Consider the following 15,333-nt stretch of genomic DNA (forward strand, 5'->3'; position numbering starts at 1 on the left):
GGAAACAAGTTTCATTATTGCTGCTTCTAAATCAACATAGTTTTATTTCTATCATAACATATTCACTGTACCATGACTTTTTGAGTATTTTTGGAGAAGAAAAAAAAAAGCTAAAAATGCACAGAGTATTTTAGCATGAAAGAAACTTAGATACTGAATAGTTCTGCCCCTTTATTAAATAGATGGGGAAATTGAGGTCCAAGAAGTTTCACTCTCTTACCTATGGTCTCCAAGGACATTCCCAGCAAAGCCGCATCAAGAAACCAGAGCTCCTGCCTAACTCTGTGACAGGCAACTTTCTTCTCTACACTTGACAGCATTCACTCTGAATCTCTGGCCTTTCTTCAATCCCCATTTTGTTGACTTTCTGCTGCTATCTACAGTATTTTCCCCCAACCTTATAGTTATATTTGTGAATAAAGCCAAAGCATTTAAGAGCTTGGAGGAAATCTAAATAATAATTTTCTCCAACTATTTTCCATTTTACAAAACAGGAAACTTGAACATAATAAAGCCCAAGATGTGCCTAAAGGCACAGGATGAGGGATGGTAGCCCCAAGACCAGAACCCAGGTCTTGAGAGAGCCAGTGCAGGCTCCACCTGCCACACAGCCCTCCTGCTCTGGGCGTGGTCTCCTGGTCTTCATCTGCTCTTGTCTAGTCTGGTCATCACTGCTAGGACAGTTTCCTAATTCTGGAACCATCCCTCCGTCACCCCCTAACTTCCAAGGGCTCCAGGAGTGTGCAGTGTGACTAAACTGGGCTCTCTCCTCCTGGGGCAATTTATATACCAGAGTAGACATAGAGCCAAGGATTAATGGCTTACAAACGCCTTCCTGACTAATCATAGAAAGAAAAATAACCCATTCCATTTCATCAACATGGAAAATCAGAGACCATGGCTGATCTGACACCACTAAAATGAATGTGGTGTTCTAACCTTTCTAAAATGGGTGTGGAAGATAATTTGTAAAAATACATAAAGACTATGCAGGTGTTTTTGCAAATAGCTCTGTAAGCCCATGTAGAAAGAACTGCATCCTTGCTATCATTTCTGCAAATATCCAAACCAGTTCTCAAACCACTTTCTGGTTCATTCAAGCACAAGAGTCTTCAGGATTCATTCCCTTGGTCCAGCCCCATCCTTCATACTTCCTAGCTTTTCCTTATTCTGATCGTCTTCACCACCTCACCCACAGCATAATTTTTATTCTCTCTGCCATTCTGAACACATTGCTGAGTCCCACTGAGGAAGAAAAGAGTAAGTGGGTCAAATTGCTTTGTGTTGCCTGTGTAAATCTAGCCTTTATCAGGCCAATAAGAGGCCCCCAGGAAAAATGCAGAGAGGGTTGATGTAGGTGAGGAGAGGTACCATGCAAACAGAGCCAGAAATAAACAAAGAAGAAATACAAAAAAAACAAGAAGGATAACTCAAAAGAAGTAAAAATAATCCTAAATAAATAATAAATAATGCTTGTGACCGGTCAACAGAAGAGATGGACGAGTGAGTAATGAGTCACTCGGTAAGGGTTTAGTGAAAATCTAGATCAAAACAATGAGACACTTTTTCTGCTCCCAAAATACTATTCACGGAGTAAGGCTGCAGTGGGCGTAGAAAACCCAGGAGGAAGTGTAAGAACATTACCAAAAGGGTCGAGCCCAGTTCTGGCTCTCTCACCTCTAACTCAGTCCTCCCAGGCAACTCAGACCCATTCCCATAATATCAGGTTTCTGCTTTAAAAGGAAAATTAGACTAGATTTCCAAGAACCCTTAACATCCTAAAACTCAATGGGTCTGCGGGTCTCTAATGTTTTGTAAAACAAGCCTCAGTACCCATTTTAGTGCTGCACAGAAAGAAGCATGATCATAAGGTAAAAGCACGATCATATGGGTGCTTTCCAGGCACCCCAAGGTCCTGGAAGGAATTCAGGCTGAGGTTCGCATCTGTACTGGACACTTATTACCTTTATGGCCCTTGATAGTTTGTCTGATCTTACTGAGCCTTAGATTCCTCTTCCGTGAAATAAATACATCATATGCCTCTTGGGATTGTTCAACATCAGATCTAATATAAAGTCCTCAAAAATTTTAAGTTATCATTATTTCCCTTTTACCTAATGTTGTACACAACACCTGGTACAGGAATAGCCTGCAGATTAATGCAGATTATACTCATAAAAGGTTAACATAGTATCTGATTTATTGAAGATGGAAATTTTCACTGTCACAATTCTGCAGAAGATTGTTGAGGCTTTTGTTTGGAGTCTGTAAACTTAGATTTAAGGCACTAAGAAACTAACTTTATATTTTATTCCAGATAACATAAGATTGGGGTGTGGGTGTGCACACATGCATGCGTGAGCATGCTTATTCAGGCAGGCCCCCTGGTTGTGATGCATTGTTGGTCAAAAAAATTGCTTTTTGAAATTTCTGAATTTAATTTCTGATGTTCTATGTTGGCTGAGCAATGTAGCTTTGTAAGCCTTTGACTTTAGCTGAGTTTGGAAGCATTTATGACCCTATCATAGGTAACATAAACATCAATCTGCTTTCTTATTTCTTTGCAAATTCAATTATTTCTAATTACATAAAGGCACCATTGATCAAGTAAGCATAAAAGCCAATATAGAAGAATTTAATCCCTTAAATAAGCTTGTAGACTTCAAGGAATAATTGAATGTTCTAGCATTTAATACAGAGAGACATCTTGTTGTTGATAACTGGCCCAAAGTTAAAGGAAAATGTCTAAACCCCGTCATGTTATGTATTGATTTGGTACAAATTGAAAATATTTGGATTCCATTTTCATTTCCTTTTCCTCTCTCTCTGCTGCTCTCTGCAGGCTTGGAAATGGGTTTTAGGCCCTGTGGTCTTGTATACGTGTGAAAGAATAATTAGGTTCTGGCGATTTCAACAAGAAGTTGTCATTACCAAGGTATGCATGTAGCTTTATGTCTGAATAAAAGCCTGAGCGTAGATGAAAATTTTTTATTAGCCCAAGTTTTTAATTTGCCATTTTTATTGCAGAACTGTCTGTAATTTAGAGGCTCATCTTCTGTTCTAATAATTGCCTGTATCCTGAGCATCTTTTAGTGTGACTAATTTTGCTGAAGACAAGGATCAGGGCTCCAGACTGGTACACAGAATTCTGATAAAGGTTTATAGTACAGCACAGGAATGATCTGTATTTCTCTTTATTCTGGTTTCCCTCTAAGGGGAAAAAGCAGGGGAGTGAGCATGCTTTACACTGCTCATAGTAACTTGAAAGATAATCACTTTCTCTACCACATGAAGACAGGGATTTTGCACACATACAAATAAATAACAGACAAACATTTTCAAGGACACACACTCTTGCCTGGGACTATGGAGCAGAGGACAGGGAAACAGTCACCATAGGGTTCAGAGCAGGAGGAGTGCTGGGGGATTCAAAATGGACAGGAAGGACGTATATGGAGCTCTGCCTACTGAGCAGACTGCTCCTGGGCAGCAATTTCCAGCCTTGCCAGCATCCTCACACCTCTCCAATTTTTACCTCATGGTGGAAGATGATAGAAACAGGTAGACCAAGACCAAAAATGCACATTTAAGAGACTGAAAAGACACCCAAATACTTTCTCCCCAGTTTTTAAATGTCCACGAAGAAATTCTCTGCTAACCAAACCTATACCACTGTATTAGCCCATTTTCTGTTGCTTATAACAGAATAGTTGAAACAGGGTAATTTGTAACAAAACAGAGTTTATTTCTTACAGTTTTGGAGGCTGGGAAGTCAAAGATCCAGAGAGCACATCTGGTGAGGGGCTTCTTCTTGGTGGGGACTCTGCAGAGAGTCACCTATGATGATGCAGGAATCACATGGCTAGAGCATGCTATCATGCTCCTTTCTTTTCTTATAAAGCCTCTCCTCTATTCCCTGATAACCCATTCAGCCATTAACCCATTAATCCAAGAATGTATTATTAATCCTTTCATATGGGCATATAAATGGCTTCATACACTCACGATCCAATCACCTCTTAAAGACTCCACCTGTCAAATACCGTGCTCGGGGTTAAGCTCCAACATAATAAGCTCCAACATAATAAGCTGCAGGACATTCAAACCACAGCAACCACTTTGCTGATATAATTTTAACAGAATACTATATCTCCTTAACTGTCTTCATGAAAGTAGATGTATAGAAATTGCTTCATATTTCTGCTTTAAGCTGTTTCTATGTTGCTGTTTTTAAGTTAAGCACCAAAGGATGTCAGGCTATATCAAAAGCCAGACTGTAAAACTTCTGGAAACCTACCAGAGCTGTTACTAGGGAGACCATTTAAGAGCAGTATCAGAACAAATATCAGTAGGGAGAGGAGAAACTTAGAACTAATGATAAAAATTCTGTGAAATTCTCTTTTAAATGGAAAAATACTGTCATAGTACCTAGATACTAGATTTTTTTCCCTTATACCTCTTGTCACAAAAGAAGACATGGGGGCCTGGAGAGATTTTTCAGAAAACAAGATGGAAATCTAAGAGGGAAATTAGTTCCTTCCCTCTGATAAGCAGCAAGTTATAAATCTCCTCGCATGATGCTTCTCTACATCTAAAACTCAGAGCCTTGGAGGGACACTGGATAAGACTTAACTAAAACAAAAGAAAACAAAACATTTCAGAGTGAGTTTGAAGGTCATTATTTACTTAGCATGAAGAAACCAGGGTTAATTCACAAAGGATTGAGAAAAGATGCAGATAATTGAAAAAGGTAACAAACTGTTCCTAGATTTTTAAAACGTGGAGATAATCTGGTGACTGTTTTAATAACTTTAAGCCTAATTAAGTGATCTGCAAAAGATGCTAGCTTACATTCTCTTGGATCTGGGCAACTATGCTGTGGGAAGCCTGGCCATCTGAGATATAGGGTCACGTGCAGGCACTGCACTGCACTGGGAAGCGGCTTTCAAAGACGGCAGTCTGAAGGAGAGAAACTTCGTTTGTGCTGGAGTTGCAAACCCAGACATGAAAGTGGTAGCACATGTCATGTGCAACTACTAACATGCGGTGTATGTAAATTTCACCTCAAAACACCTTTGTTGGAAGGAAGGCCATTTTCTCATTGTTTAACCTTAGTAAAAAGACAAGCAACTCTCTTGCTCTAATTTAGGTGGTAAGCCATCCCTCTGGAGTCCTAGAACTTCGCATGAAAAAGCGTGACTTTACAATGGCGCCGGGGCAGTACATCTTCCTCCAGTGCCCGTCCATCTCCTCACTGGAATGGCACCCCTTCACGCTCACCTCTGCCCCCGAGGAGGACTTCTTCAGTGTGCATGTTCGGGCAGCAGGAGACTGGACGGAAGCTTTATTTCAGGCCTTTGGGGCAGAGGGACAGACCCACAAGGAGCTCTGGAGCCTGCCAAGGTTAGAGCTCATTTCTTTTTTATGTGTAAATCACAATATTATAAAAAGTAAGGTATTTTAATGCACCAACATGCTACCAAATTCAGCAATATCTTTATTCTAAGTTTGAGTTGGAGACCATCTTTTAAATTTGAGAATTTATATAAAAAGTATAATTTAGTAGACTTCCAGGAGAAGCAAGTACATTTCTGTAAAAAACAAATGTTCAACAAAGGTAGGCGATGATCCAGGAGCAGTTTGCTTTCCCAGCTCCAAAAGTATCACTTGGCAATGAGTAAGACAACTCTGCAAACTTTTTTCTATCACATCTGAGGTTTTTAGATTATATTTGTAAAGTTTGTGAAGTTTGTTCTTCATAACAAGGATGCTATGTTTCTGTGTCCTCTTCTTATAAAGACACCACTTGTATTGCATTTGAGGGCCCACAATACTTCTGTGTAACCTCATCTTAACTTAATTTGTTTTATCTACAACTCTGTTTCCAAATAAAGTCACATTCTAAGATACCAGAGGTTAGGACTACAGCATGTCAACTGGAGGGCCCAATTCAACCCACAGCATCTTCATATTCAGAAAAACCTGGGCCCATGGCAGAAGTGTAATTACTGCTGCTTGGCTCTTTTTAGTAAACGATGGCTTACAGTTGATTCCCACTCTTACTGAGGATTACCCAAAAGCACATGAAGCCCATGTGCAGAGCTCCAGAAACATGGGAACACAAAAAAATAATGAAAAAAATTTTTGAAAGAATTTGATATTTCTGAAGAAGCATCCAGATATTCCTACTTCTGCCACCCTTGGAAGGGATCAGGATCTAGCAAGCAGCAGCCACTGTCATAGAACACATTGAGAATGAAAGTTCCTGAGGGCAGGGCATCATTTTTCCTTTCCCACGTGTCTAGTAACTAGCACAGTGTCTGACATGTAGTGGGTACACCGTAAAGACATGATGAAGGGATGAATGAACACCTGGACTCAATATGGGTTCTTCAAGTCATTTTATTTGGCAAATATTTATTGGTGACAAACTAGGTACCATAATAAATTTAAGGCACAGAATCTAATCAGATTATTGTCCCACTGTTCCCATTCACATGGGATATAGACCTGTAACAATGTACCACTGGGCTTGTTTGTGTATAGGGAGTAGGAAAAGACATATGCCTTTATTTCTAACACTGGTACAAAGAATGGTATGATATGAAGCCATTGAAGCCATGAAGCAGATGAAGTATCATCTGCTCAGACCAGAGCCCTGAATCAGATGGCAATACCTGACTATTCATTTAAGACCTTTTCATTGTTATGATGGGAAGGAAGCAACGATGTGGAATTCTAAGGTTCACAATGCAATGCAGATGATTAAAATCAGGCATAAAAGTAGATACACACACACACACACACACACACACTGTGTCCAACTACCTCCCTAGACCTCCCCTTGGCATTGCCAAGATTGATACCTTCATCCTATTTGCTACCTGGTGTCTGCTCTGTGTGTGTATATACAGTTATCTGGTCTACCAACCACACTTCCCTTCACATATCAGCTAGCGTGTCCACCAGTCCCCCTGCAAGCACTCGGTGCAGATTTCTCAGAAGTCTATGTGCTCTCTGCCTGTGGAGTGCACAGTCTGCTGCAAGGTCCAATGTGCTCCAGTCCCCTGGGGCCGCCCTGGGATCCTCTGCTCCTCCTTCTGCTCCCTGGTTGACTCAGCTCAGCCAGCCTCCTTGTTTTTCACACACTAGAAAGAGAGCTCTATGAGAAAAGGGACTTTTATCTGTTTGTTTCACTTTTGCATCCCCAGTGTCCCGAAGAGGCCCCAGGTCTCAGGAGGTACTCAATAAATATTTATTGAATGAATAAAAATGAGTTCCCATAAACAGTGCGGCTTCACTTCATTTGCTAAACTGGTTTGCCCTCTGTCTCTGTATATGTGGAGCCGTACGTATCAGCAACAAAGCTTCCCCAAAAAATAAAATTTGTTTAAATCTCCAACATACAAAAAATCAGAATTTTATTGGACTTCCTTGGATGATTTTACAGTTCAGCATTGTTTCAATTTTGAATTAAATTAACTCTGTTGGGGAGAACACCATATCCTTCTTTACTGATTTGGACCCAGAAAGGATTTAATCCAGCCCTGGCAGTCCACAAAGCCAGAGGTGAGCAAGGGCCCAGGAGGAGAGGCAAGCCCAGGCAGAGAGCAAGGAAACTTCTTCCTCCAAGCCCAGGAAAAAGGCAGAAAATGTGAGATCTTTCCAAAGACTCCCCCTTCTGAGGTAAAACGGAGAATTTCTCAGAGTTGATATGAGAGATTCCAGCAGTTTATCCTGCTGTGCAGAGCCAGAGTCTTCAGTGTCAGTGGACCTGGGTTCATAGCCCCATTTTGTGTATGACCTTGGAGAAAGCAAGCTGCCTCAGTTTCCTCATCTGAGTGCAATGAAGATGATAACAATAGTACAAAGCCTTAAGGCTTTGCTTAGGATTAAATGTGACAGTCTATATAAAGCCATTAGCATAATGCATAGCACATGGTAAGTACTCAAAAGAGTTACCTTATTAGCAAAGTTAGAGAGGTCACCTACCACAGAATGAACCTGATGGTCAGATGAGGAAATAACTGGGGTCAGGTGAGGCCGCCACTGACCACGGGCAGCAAGGAGCCCGCAGGACAGGAGCTGGGGACATGGGCCATTTTCTAAGCTGCGTTATTGGAAACCGTATCTGAATCACGGGAGGGATAACTGAGTAACGTAATAAACAGGAAATTGTGCGATGGAAGACGATTCAGATTGTGAGAGTGAGAGGTCTTCAGAAATGGAGAAATTTGGGCCTGGAAAAGAACAATTGGGGTGTCATGATAGCTGTGACCAACTATTTGCAGGCCGGAGATGCAGGAAAGAAAAAAAGACCTGTAATGTGCTTCTCAGGAAGGCAAAAGGTGAGAGTTGTCAGAAGACAGATTTCAGTAAGACATGAGAAAAAATGGTCTAACACTTACAATTGTCCCTAAATGGAACAAGGTGCCCTGCAGTTGAACGTCAGAATGTGACCAGCTGTCAGGGAGGTGGGAGGAAGGATTACTGTATGAGCAGGGAAGTCAGACTAGATATTTTCTCCTGTCGCTTCCAGTTTAGATTCTCAATTCTAAACACGTGGAAATTTGTTTATTTTAAATTTCTGTAGATTAAATGACAATTCTTCTTTGGTTTTAATTGATATCTACTTAAAACAGTCCCAAATAATTCCCAAATATGACTAATTATAAAAACAATTAACAATTAGACATTTTAATCCATGGAAAATTTTTCTTCCTCTCTCAATTCCCTTTATCTAATTATTTATAAAATAACCTACAGTGGGCTAAGATACTAAACCTTTCTGATTAATGATCTTTTATTTTTACACAATATGTAACAAAGCCTTATTACTTAAGATTAACTTGAGGAGAGTTGGTTTGAATTATTAGGAAGTCTGGAATGTAGGGCATTTAAAAATAAACCCAATTGAACTTTCACAAACACATAGTAAAGCCCAAATGGGCCAACCTCGGGTGCCTTCAACAGATGATCCTTCGGGAGTGGTGATGAATAACTTAGAAACCTTTAAATTTGCATATCTTTGTTCATATGTAAATGTGTGCTTTTGGAACAGCTGAGGTTATTTAATGCCTTCTGCAGACAAATCTTTTAAACATCCCCTTTACAATTGTTATTGAAAAGCTCCACGGTGGACAGCATGGGAGGCACTGGGGATCAGTGGGGAGAAAGACAGACCTGGCTCCTACTTCCACACACCTTGTAGTGTTATTTAATGCCTTCTGCAGACAAATCTTTTAAACATCCCCTTTACAATTGTTATTGAAAAACTCCACGGTGGACAGCATGGGAGGCACTGGGGATCAGTGGGGAGAAAGACAGACCTGGCTCCTACTTCCACACACCTTGTAGTCTAGTGATCGAGACATACACAGCTCAAATCACACACACACACACACACACACACACACACATACATACACACACACACAAATTGTAAAATTAAAACTGTGATGAGGATTATAGAGGTGGGAGAGTGGTGGTGCTATAAATTAGATAAGAGGGGATCTAACCTAGTCTAAGGGGTCTAGGAAAGCTTCCCCAGGGAGAAGATGATTGGGACAAGACTTGATGGAAGGGTAACTATTAACCAAGTAAGGGGAAAGGGGAAAAATTGGAGTAGAGTATTTACAAGTGAAAATATTTTCACATGCAAAGGTCCTGAGGCAGAAGGGGATACTGTGTATTTTAGGAAATGGGAGAAAAGCCAGTGTGGGGAACTGATAATGGGAGATGAAGAAGAATCTGGGCACCAGCCCATGTAGGACCATCTTATTTATTCAATGAACATACTTTATCCTTATAAAGAAAAATTTGTTAAGCAAAGACAAAACATCAGCACCACGCTTAGCTTAATTGCCACAGATTTTGAGTTAGCATAATTTAAAATAGTGAGTTTTAGAAGTTTAAAATTACATTTATTCCAAATGAGTGGCTTTCATTAGACTAAAATTCTGTAAACATACTAAGACGTGTAACCAAAGAAAACAAAAATGGGAGAATTACGTTAGCAAAAGGAAAGAAAAGCCTTCTATACAAGCCTGATGCTTTGCTTTTCTCCTTTAATGGCAGCCGGGGAGGCTGGGGTGTTAGGGGGAGGCATCTTTTACCAGGCTTCATGATGTTTGGAACCAAAACATGCTTCTAAGAACTGCAAGAAGAGCATGCTGCATGGAAGAGGCATGAGTGACAGCAAGAGATGTCAGGCTTTGCCCTTTCATAAATAGCACTGGGCCAGGGTGACCTGCTGTCTCCCCAGAAAGTAGGCCCCGAAATCATGCTAAACCCAGGCTCTCCAAAGAGGGAGAGCACAGAGTCAACAACTCTGCTCACATGTGCAAACACATGGTATAAAAAACATTGGCTTTGGATGGTTTGGGTTCAAGAGCAAGGTGTTCTGAAGGTCAGATGGGCCGCACTGTGATTTCAGGCTGGCGGTGGACGGGCCATTCGGAGCTGCTCTGACGGACGTGTTTGCCTACCCAGTGAGTGTGTGTGTTGCTGCAGGAATCGGCGTCACTCCCTTCGCCGCCCTTCTGAAGTCTGTATGGTACAAATGCTGTGAGTCACAGACCCAGCTGAAGCTGACCAAGGTATGGAAAAATCATTAGTTCACCCTTCCATGGATTAAAAGGTTCAATGTCCTTACATCTATCATCTGCTGATTCTTGGGGAGGATTTTAATTAACTATGAGGGATAAACTCAAGGATCCTTAACTATACTTATGTTCTTAAAAATCTCCACTCAGTATTACATTTATGAGTAGGGTTATGTCTAATCTTGTTAAAGATGACAAGACATAAATTTTATTGCTTCGTCGCCATGACAGGACATGTAATTGCTCATCTCAGTAAAATATGGACAGGCTGCAAATGGCTGTGTGACCCGGCTGCAGGAAGGGCTATTAACAGGCAGCTTCTCCTTGGTCTCTTAGCTTAATGTGGTGGTTGCAAGTATACAATTCACTATCTTCCTCTCGTGGACTCAGGGCCTTCACAAGAAGCCACAGTTGGGACTCATTGGTCTGCTTACTTCGACGATGCCATCCAGCTCCCGATCTCCGTGTCACCATTTCTTGTATGTTCTCTAACTAGATGCCCCCAGGATGTCTTTCCTTCCTTTGTCCTATCCAGAGACTCCATCCCAGACTTTGGCCCTTTTAGGACAGCAGCGAGCACCTGTGCAGCAGTAGAAAGGCAGCCAGGATTACACGGGTGGAGCTGGGACATAGGTGAGCTTGGTGCTGGTCCCGCTGCTGCTGCTCTCGTTGACCCTTTGGCTATAGTTTCTCATCTATGGAAGGAAGATGCTTGATTCGGTCAGCATGTCCCGATGTACATTCTGGGGAACGTTAGTCTTATGACATGAGTCACTAAAGAGGATTTTGTGGTCAAGTGAACTTGAGAAATTCTTTTACAGCATCCCACTCTAGAAGATTCCCATCATCTCCTAGCCTATTAAATACCTTCCACAGAGAAAACCTCAGTCGATACTGTTTCATCTATCCTTCCTGATGTGGATTGAATTGTGTCCCCCAAGTTTTATGTATTAGGAGCTTGACCCCCACTGTGACTGTTGAGAGGGTGGGAAATCCTATTATGGTAATTGAAAGGTGGGGGTCTTGAAGAGCTGATTAGATTCTGAGGGCCATGCCCTAATGAATGGATTAATAATGGTGGTCTTGGGCGTGGTTCTGGGGGCTTTAAAAGGAGAGCGTGTAAGATTTTCTCTCTCTCAGCTCCACTATCTACCATGTGATACCCTGAGTCTCTGTAGTCACCACCCAGACAAGCCCCTGACCAGATGTGTTCTCTGGACTTTGGACTTCACAGCTTCCAAAACTGTAAGCAATAAATTTCACTTTATTACAAATTATCCAGTTCCAGGTATTTTGTTATAAGCAACAGAAATGTACTAATACTCTTCCCAAGCCTATTTAGCCACAGAACGTTTCTTCACCTATAACTATTAAGGGATAGTATTCTATGAAGTTCTGCAGGCAGTGCCAGACTGGAAGATCCCTAAAGCTGGGGCTTTCCAAGAAACAAGAGTAAAACCAATTATTTCATGGGTTTCCAAGTGACAGGTGCTTGACATACATTTTCTTACTTGATTTTTATAATATGCCCAACAACCTTACAAAGTAAATAATACAGGCCTGTTTTCCAGATAAGGAATCTGAAGCTTAGAGAGATTAAAGTGACTTTCCTGAAAATACACAGGTAATAAGAGGCAGAATCAGGGCTCAAAGTCAAGTTCATCTGGCTCTCTCCATGACATAGCCAACACATGGTAGATGTGAGTCCCACACCCTCCTGCAGTCCTAGTGCTATATTTCAGGAAGACCATGGGACTCCTGGTCAGATAACCCACACCTGATTCAGCTCTCATCAGACAACCTGCCTGATTTCATCCTCACCAAAGTATCGCATCAGTTCACCTCTCTCTGGGCTGGGTTTCCTGGCCCTTACAATGGAGAAACAAGAATCCATATCCAACAGGGACTTTTAATACCAAATAAGACAAATAAATAATATGGAAATATTACTGTGTAAATGTGAATAAAATTATATAAATGTTAAATAATCTGCCAAAGATATAAATAGATTACTAGTACAACTACTAATAATTGCCTACACTTACCAAGCATTGACTACCTAGCAGGTGAAGAGCTGGGCACTTTACATGCACTATCTCACACCATCTTCTTAAGGTACTTATTATTTACTTCCCATTTTACAGATGAGAAAACTGAAGCTAGATTGCAAAGTTAATAGGAACAACAGAGTCATCTTATTGAATTATCATAACAAATCATTCAGTTAAGTACTATGCTTAATTTACCAATGAGGAACCGGAAGCATAGAGATCTAATGAACATTAAAACTAGAATTTGAATCTACATCGTTCTGATACCAAAGCCCACCTTCTATCCTCATACCATAATATGTTTAACAAAGTGAGTGAAACAGCTACAGCTTTGTATACATGGACCTCGCAGCAGCACTTTCTTGGTTTGTGATGATTCTCAGTCCCCCTAAACTCCTTCTTTCCTCTTGCTGTCTGCCAAGGAAAAGGCACTTCCAGAGGTGGCTCATTGCTTTATGGTTCCCATTACACTAGAGGTTATGGTCAGGCCATGGAGGTGGTGGGGGATGTGTGCCTGACTTTTATTCACTCCTCACTCAACCAGTATTTATTTAGCACCTATTAAGTGTGAGGCCCTCTCACACATGAAGTCCATCAGTCTCCTCTCACCCACTTTACAATAAGCTCTCCCTTCTCCTGATCTCCATTAGCCCTTTGCTGGCCTCCTGTTCTATCATAGACTGAATCTTCTTTCCAGGATTAAGATTCACAAAGTATCTTATTTCTCTTAGAAGACTGTGAGCTCCTTGAACACAACTTCTCTGGATATATCTCCATATATATTCTATAAATGCTGAATAAATCAACGAGTGAATGTGTCTCCATGCCCAAAAGAATAAAGAACAGCTTCCATACAATTTTCTAGAAAATTCAAGCTTACTAATATTAATTCATTTTTTTTTATTTAGCCAAAAAGACTGTTCAGTAATTTTATAATTAAAATAATAGATTTCAATTATTTTACTATGAGTATAAAAGAAAAATTCTTCTAAGAACCCACAAAATCTTAAGTCCGTACAGGAACCCACAAAATCTTAATACTGCCTCCTTTCTCACCATTCCATTGTTACTCCTGGGCTGTGGGGTTTCTTTAGTCTGTTTTAGTTGAAGGGCTAAGTAGTCACCACAAAACTATAAAACAGGGACATTGCTCTCTATTCCAAAAAACAGAAACCATAGAGTTGGTAATAAAATTAAAATTCGAGGAATTATTTGGACAAGACTCAGCCGAAAATAAAGGCAGGAATAATGGCATTTGTGAAAGAGAAAGCTGTATCTCAGAATCATAAAATAACTTGAAGGTCCTAGTCTAGCTGTGCACGTGACAATGAAAGTCAGCATCTGTACTTGGAGTGCAAGTGATATGTCCAACGTCACCCGGCTGGTTAGCCACTGAGTCAGGCCTACAGTGTCTGTTTCTGATTTCCTCTTCAAAGCTCTTTCATGAAAGAAGTGAGTTTTCATGCTATTGAAAGTTTAGGCTGGAAATTATACTTAAGATCCGACTCCTTAGTATCTGCATGCATGAGAAGTAGTTTAGGAAGTTTCTCTCTTTTAAAGCAACTTTGTGTTTGTTTGAGTACAGCTATCATTAGGCTTATGTAACTAATATTTGTCAGGGCCACCCACATGCTTTTGAGATATAAATACCACTCCCTCCTTCCACTAAACTGTCAAGCAACTATATAATTTTTAAAGTGCAGCAGAGCAAAGCAGTACATATTTATCTAACAGCATCTTCACAATTTTAGGTCTGGGCTCTAGTTTTCAGATTGTTCTTTCTTGTAACAAGAAGAGAAAACAACATAGAGATTCAGAGCTGGAATTTTAAGCATAGATGGTTAAGTGCAATGAGGTGGGATTTTCTTCTCCATGCAGGAAATACCGGTTGGTATAAAGGTATACATACATTTTTACACACTAGCCTCCAGTTATAAGTCTACAGTAAAAAAAAAAAAAAAAAAAAAAAAAAAAAAAAAAAAAAAAAAAAAAAAAAAAAAAAAAAAAAAATCTGTACCAAAGTATTCTCAGGTGTTATGACTGCAAACTATATCTTCTTCACCCTTTTCCACTGCAGAATTATTCTAGAAAACTTCTAAGTAAAATCCAGGAGCATAACCAGTACAACCCCTGCTGCTTGATTAGTGTCATAAGTAGCATTTTCTACTTGAAGCTGATGGTTTAGAATTTCTTTGTTTCTAACTATCTTTTATTTTAAAAGATATGGGAGGGAGCAGGGAGAAATGGTTAGGAGACTTCCCAAGAAGATAAAATAACAGTAAGTGTAATGATGGCTTGCTGTGAATAAAATGGAAAAAAAGTTGTAATACATTAAAGGGATATTATCAGCACAGAGTAAGAGCCAAACTTCACTTAGCAGAAGGCCGATGAGAACACGGTGCCCCATGGGATGAGGGGAGCGGGGGGACAAAGAAGTTTCATGCAGTGTGAAGGAAGCCGAATGCTGAGGGGTCTAAATGCCCTATAGCAAGAAAAGTCCTCCAGCTCCTACCTAACGGGTGTGATTAATTCTACATCATACTCAATTTGTGAAAAGAGCTCTTGGAAAAAAATTGAGACAGTTTGCTTGTGCACCGTGTCAAAATGATGAATGAAAAAGGTGCGTATGAACGGGGAGGGGGTAGACTGCTGACATAAATACATTGCCTTACACATTC

The 15,333-nt window shown here is 40.4% G+C and overlaps 1 protein-coding gene across 1 annotated transcript in view; it reads left to right on the forward strand.

Annotated features, from left to right (window-relative positions):
• Positions 1-15,333, forward strand: part of NOX3 (NADPH oxidase 3) — a gene marked incomplete at its 5' end in the record, with an annotated part of 58,018 nt that overhangs the window by 18,137 nt on the left and 24,548 nt on the right. Inside the window, 3 exon segments of the mRNA XM_008590932.1 lie at positions 2,843-2,935; positions 5,150-5,403; positions 10,436-10,598. Coding sequence (XP_008589154.1) covers positions 2,843-2,935; positions 5,150-5,403; positions 10,436-10,598 — 510 coding nt within the window.

Source organism: Galeopterus variegatus, unplaced genomic scaffold (assembly GCF_000696425.1).
Source record: "Galeopterus variegatus unplaced genomic scaffold, G_variegatus-3.0.2 Scaffold6472, whole genome shotgun sequence".
NCBI lineage: Eukaryota > Metazoa > Chordata > Mammalia > Dermoptera > Cynocephalidae > Galeopterus > Galeopterus variegatus.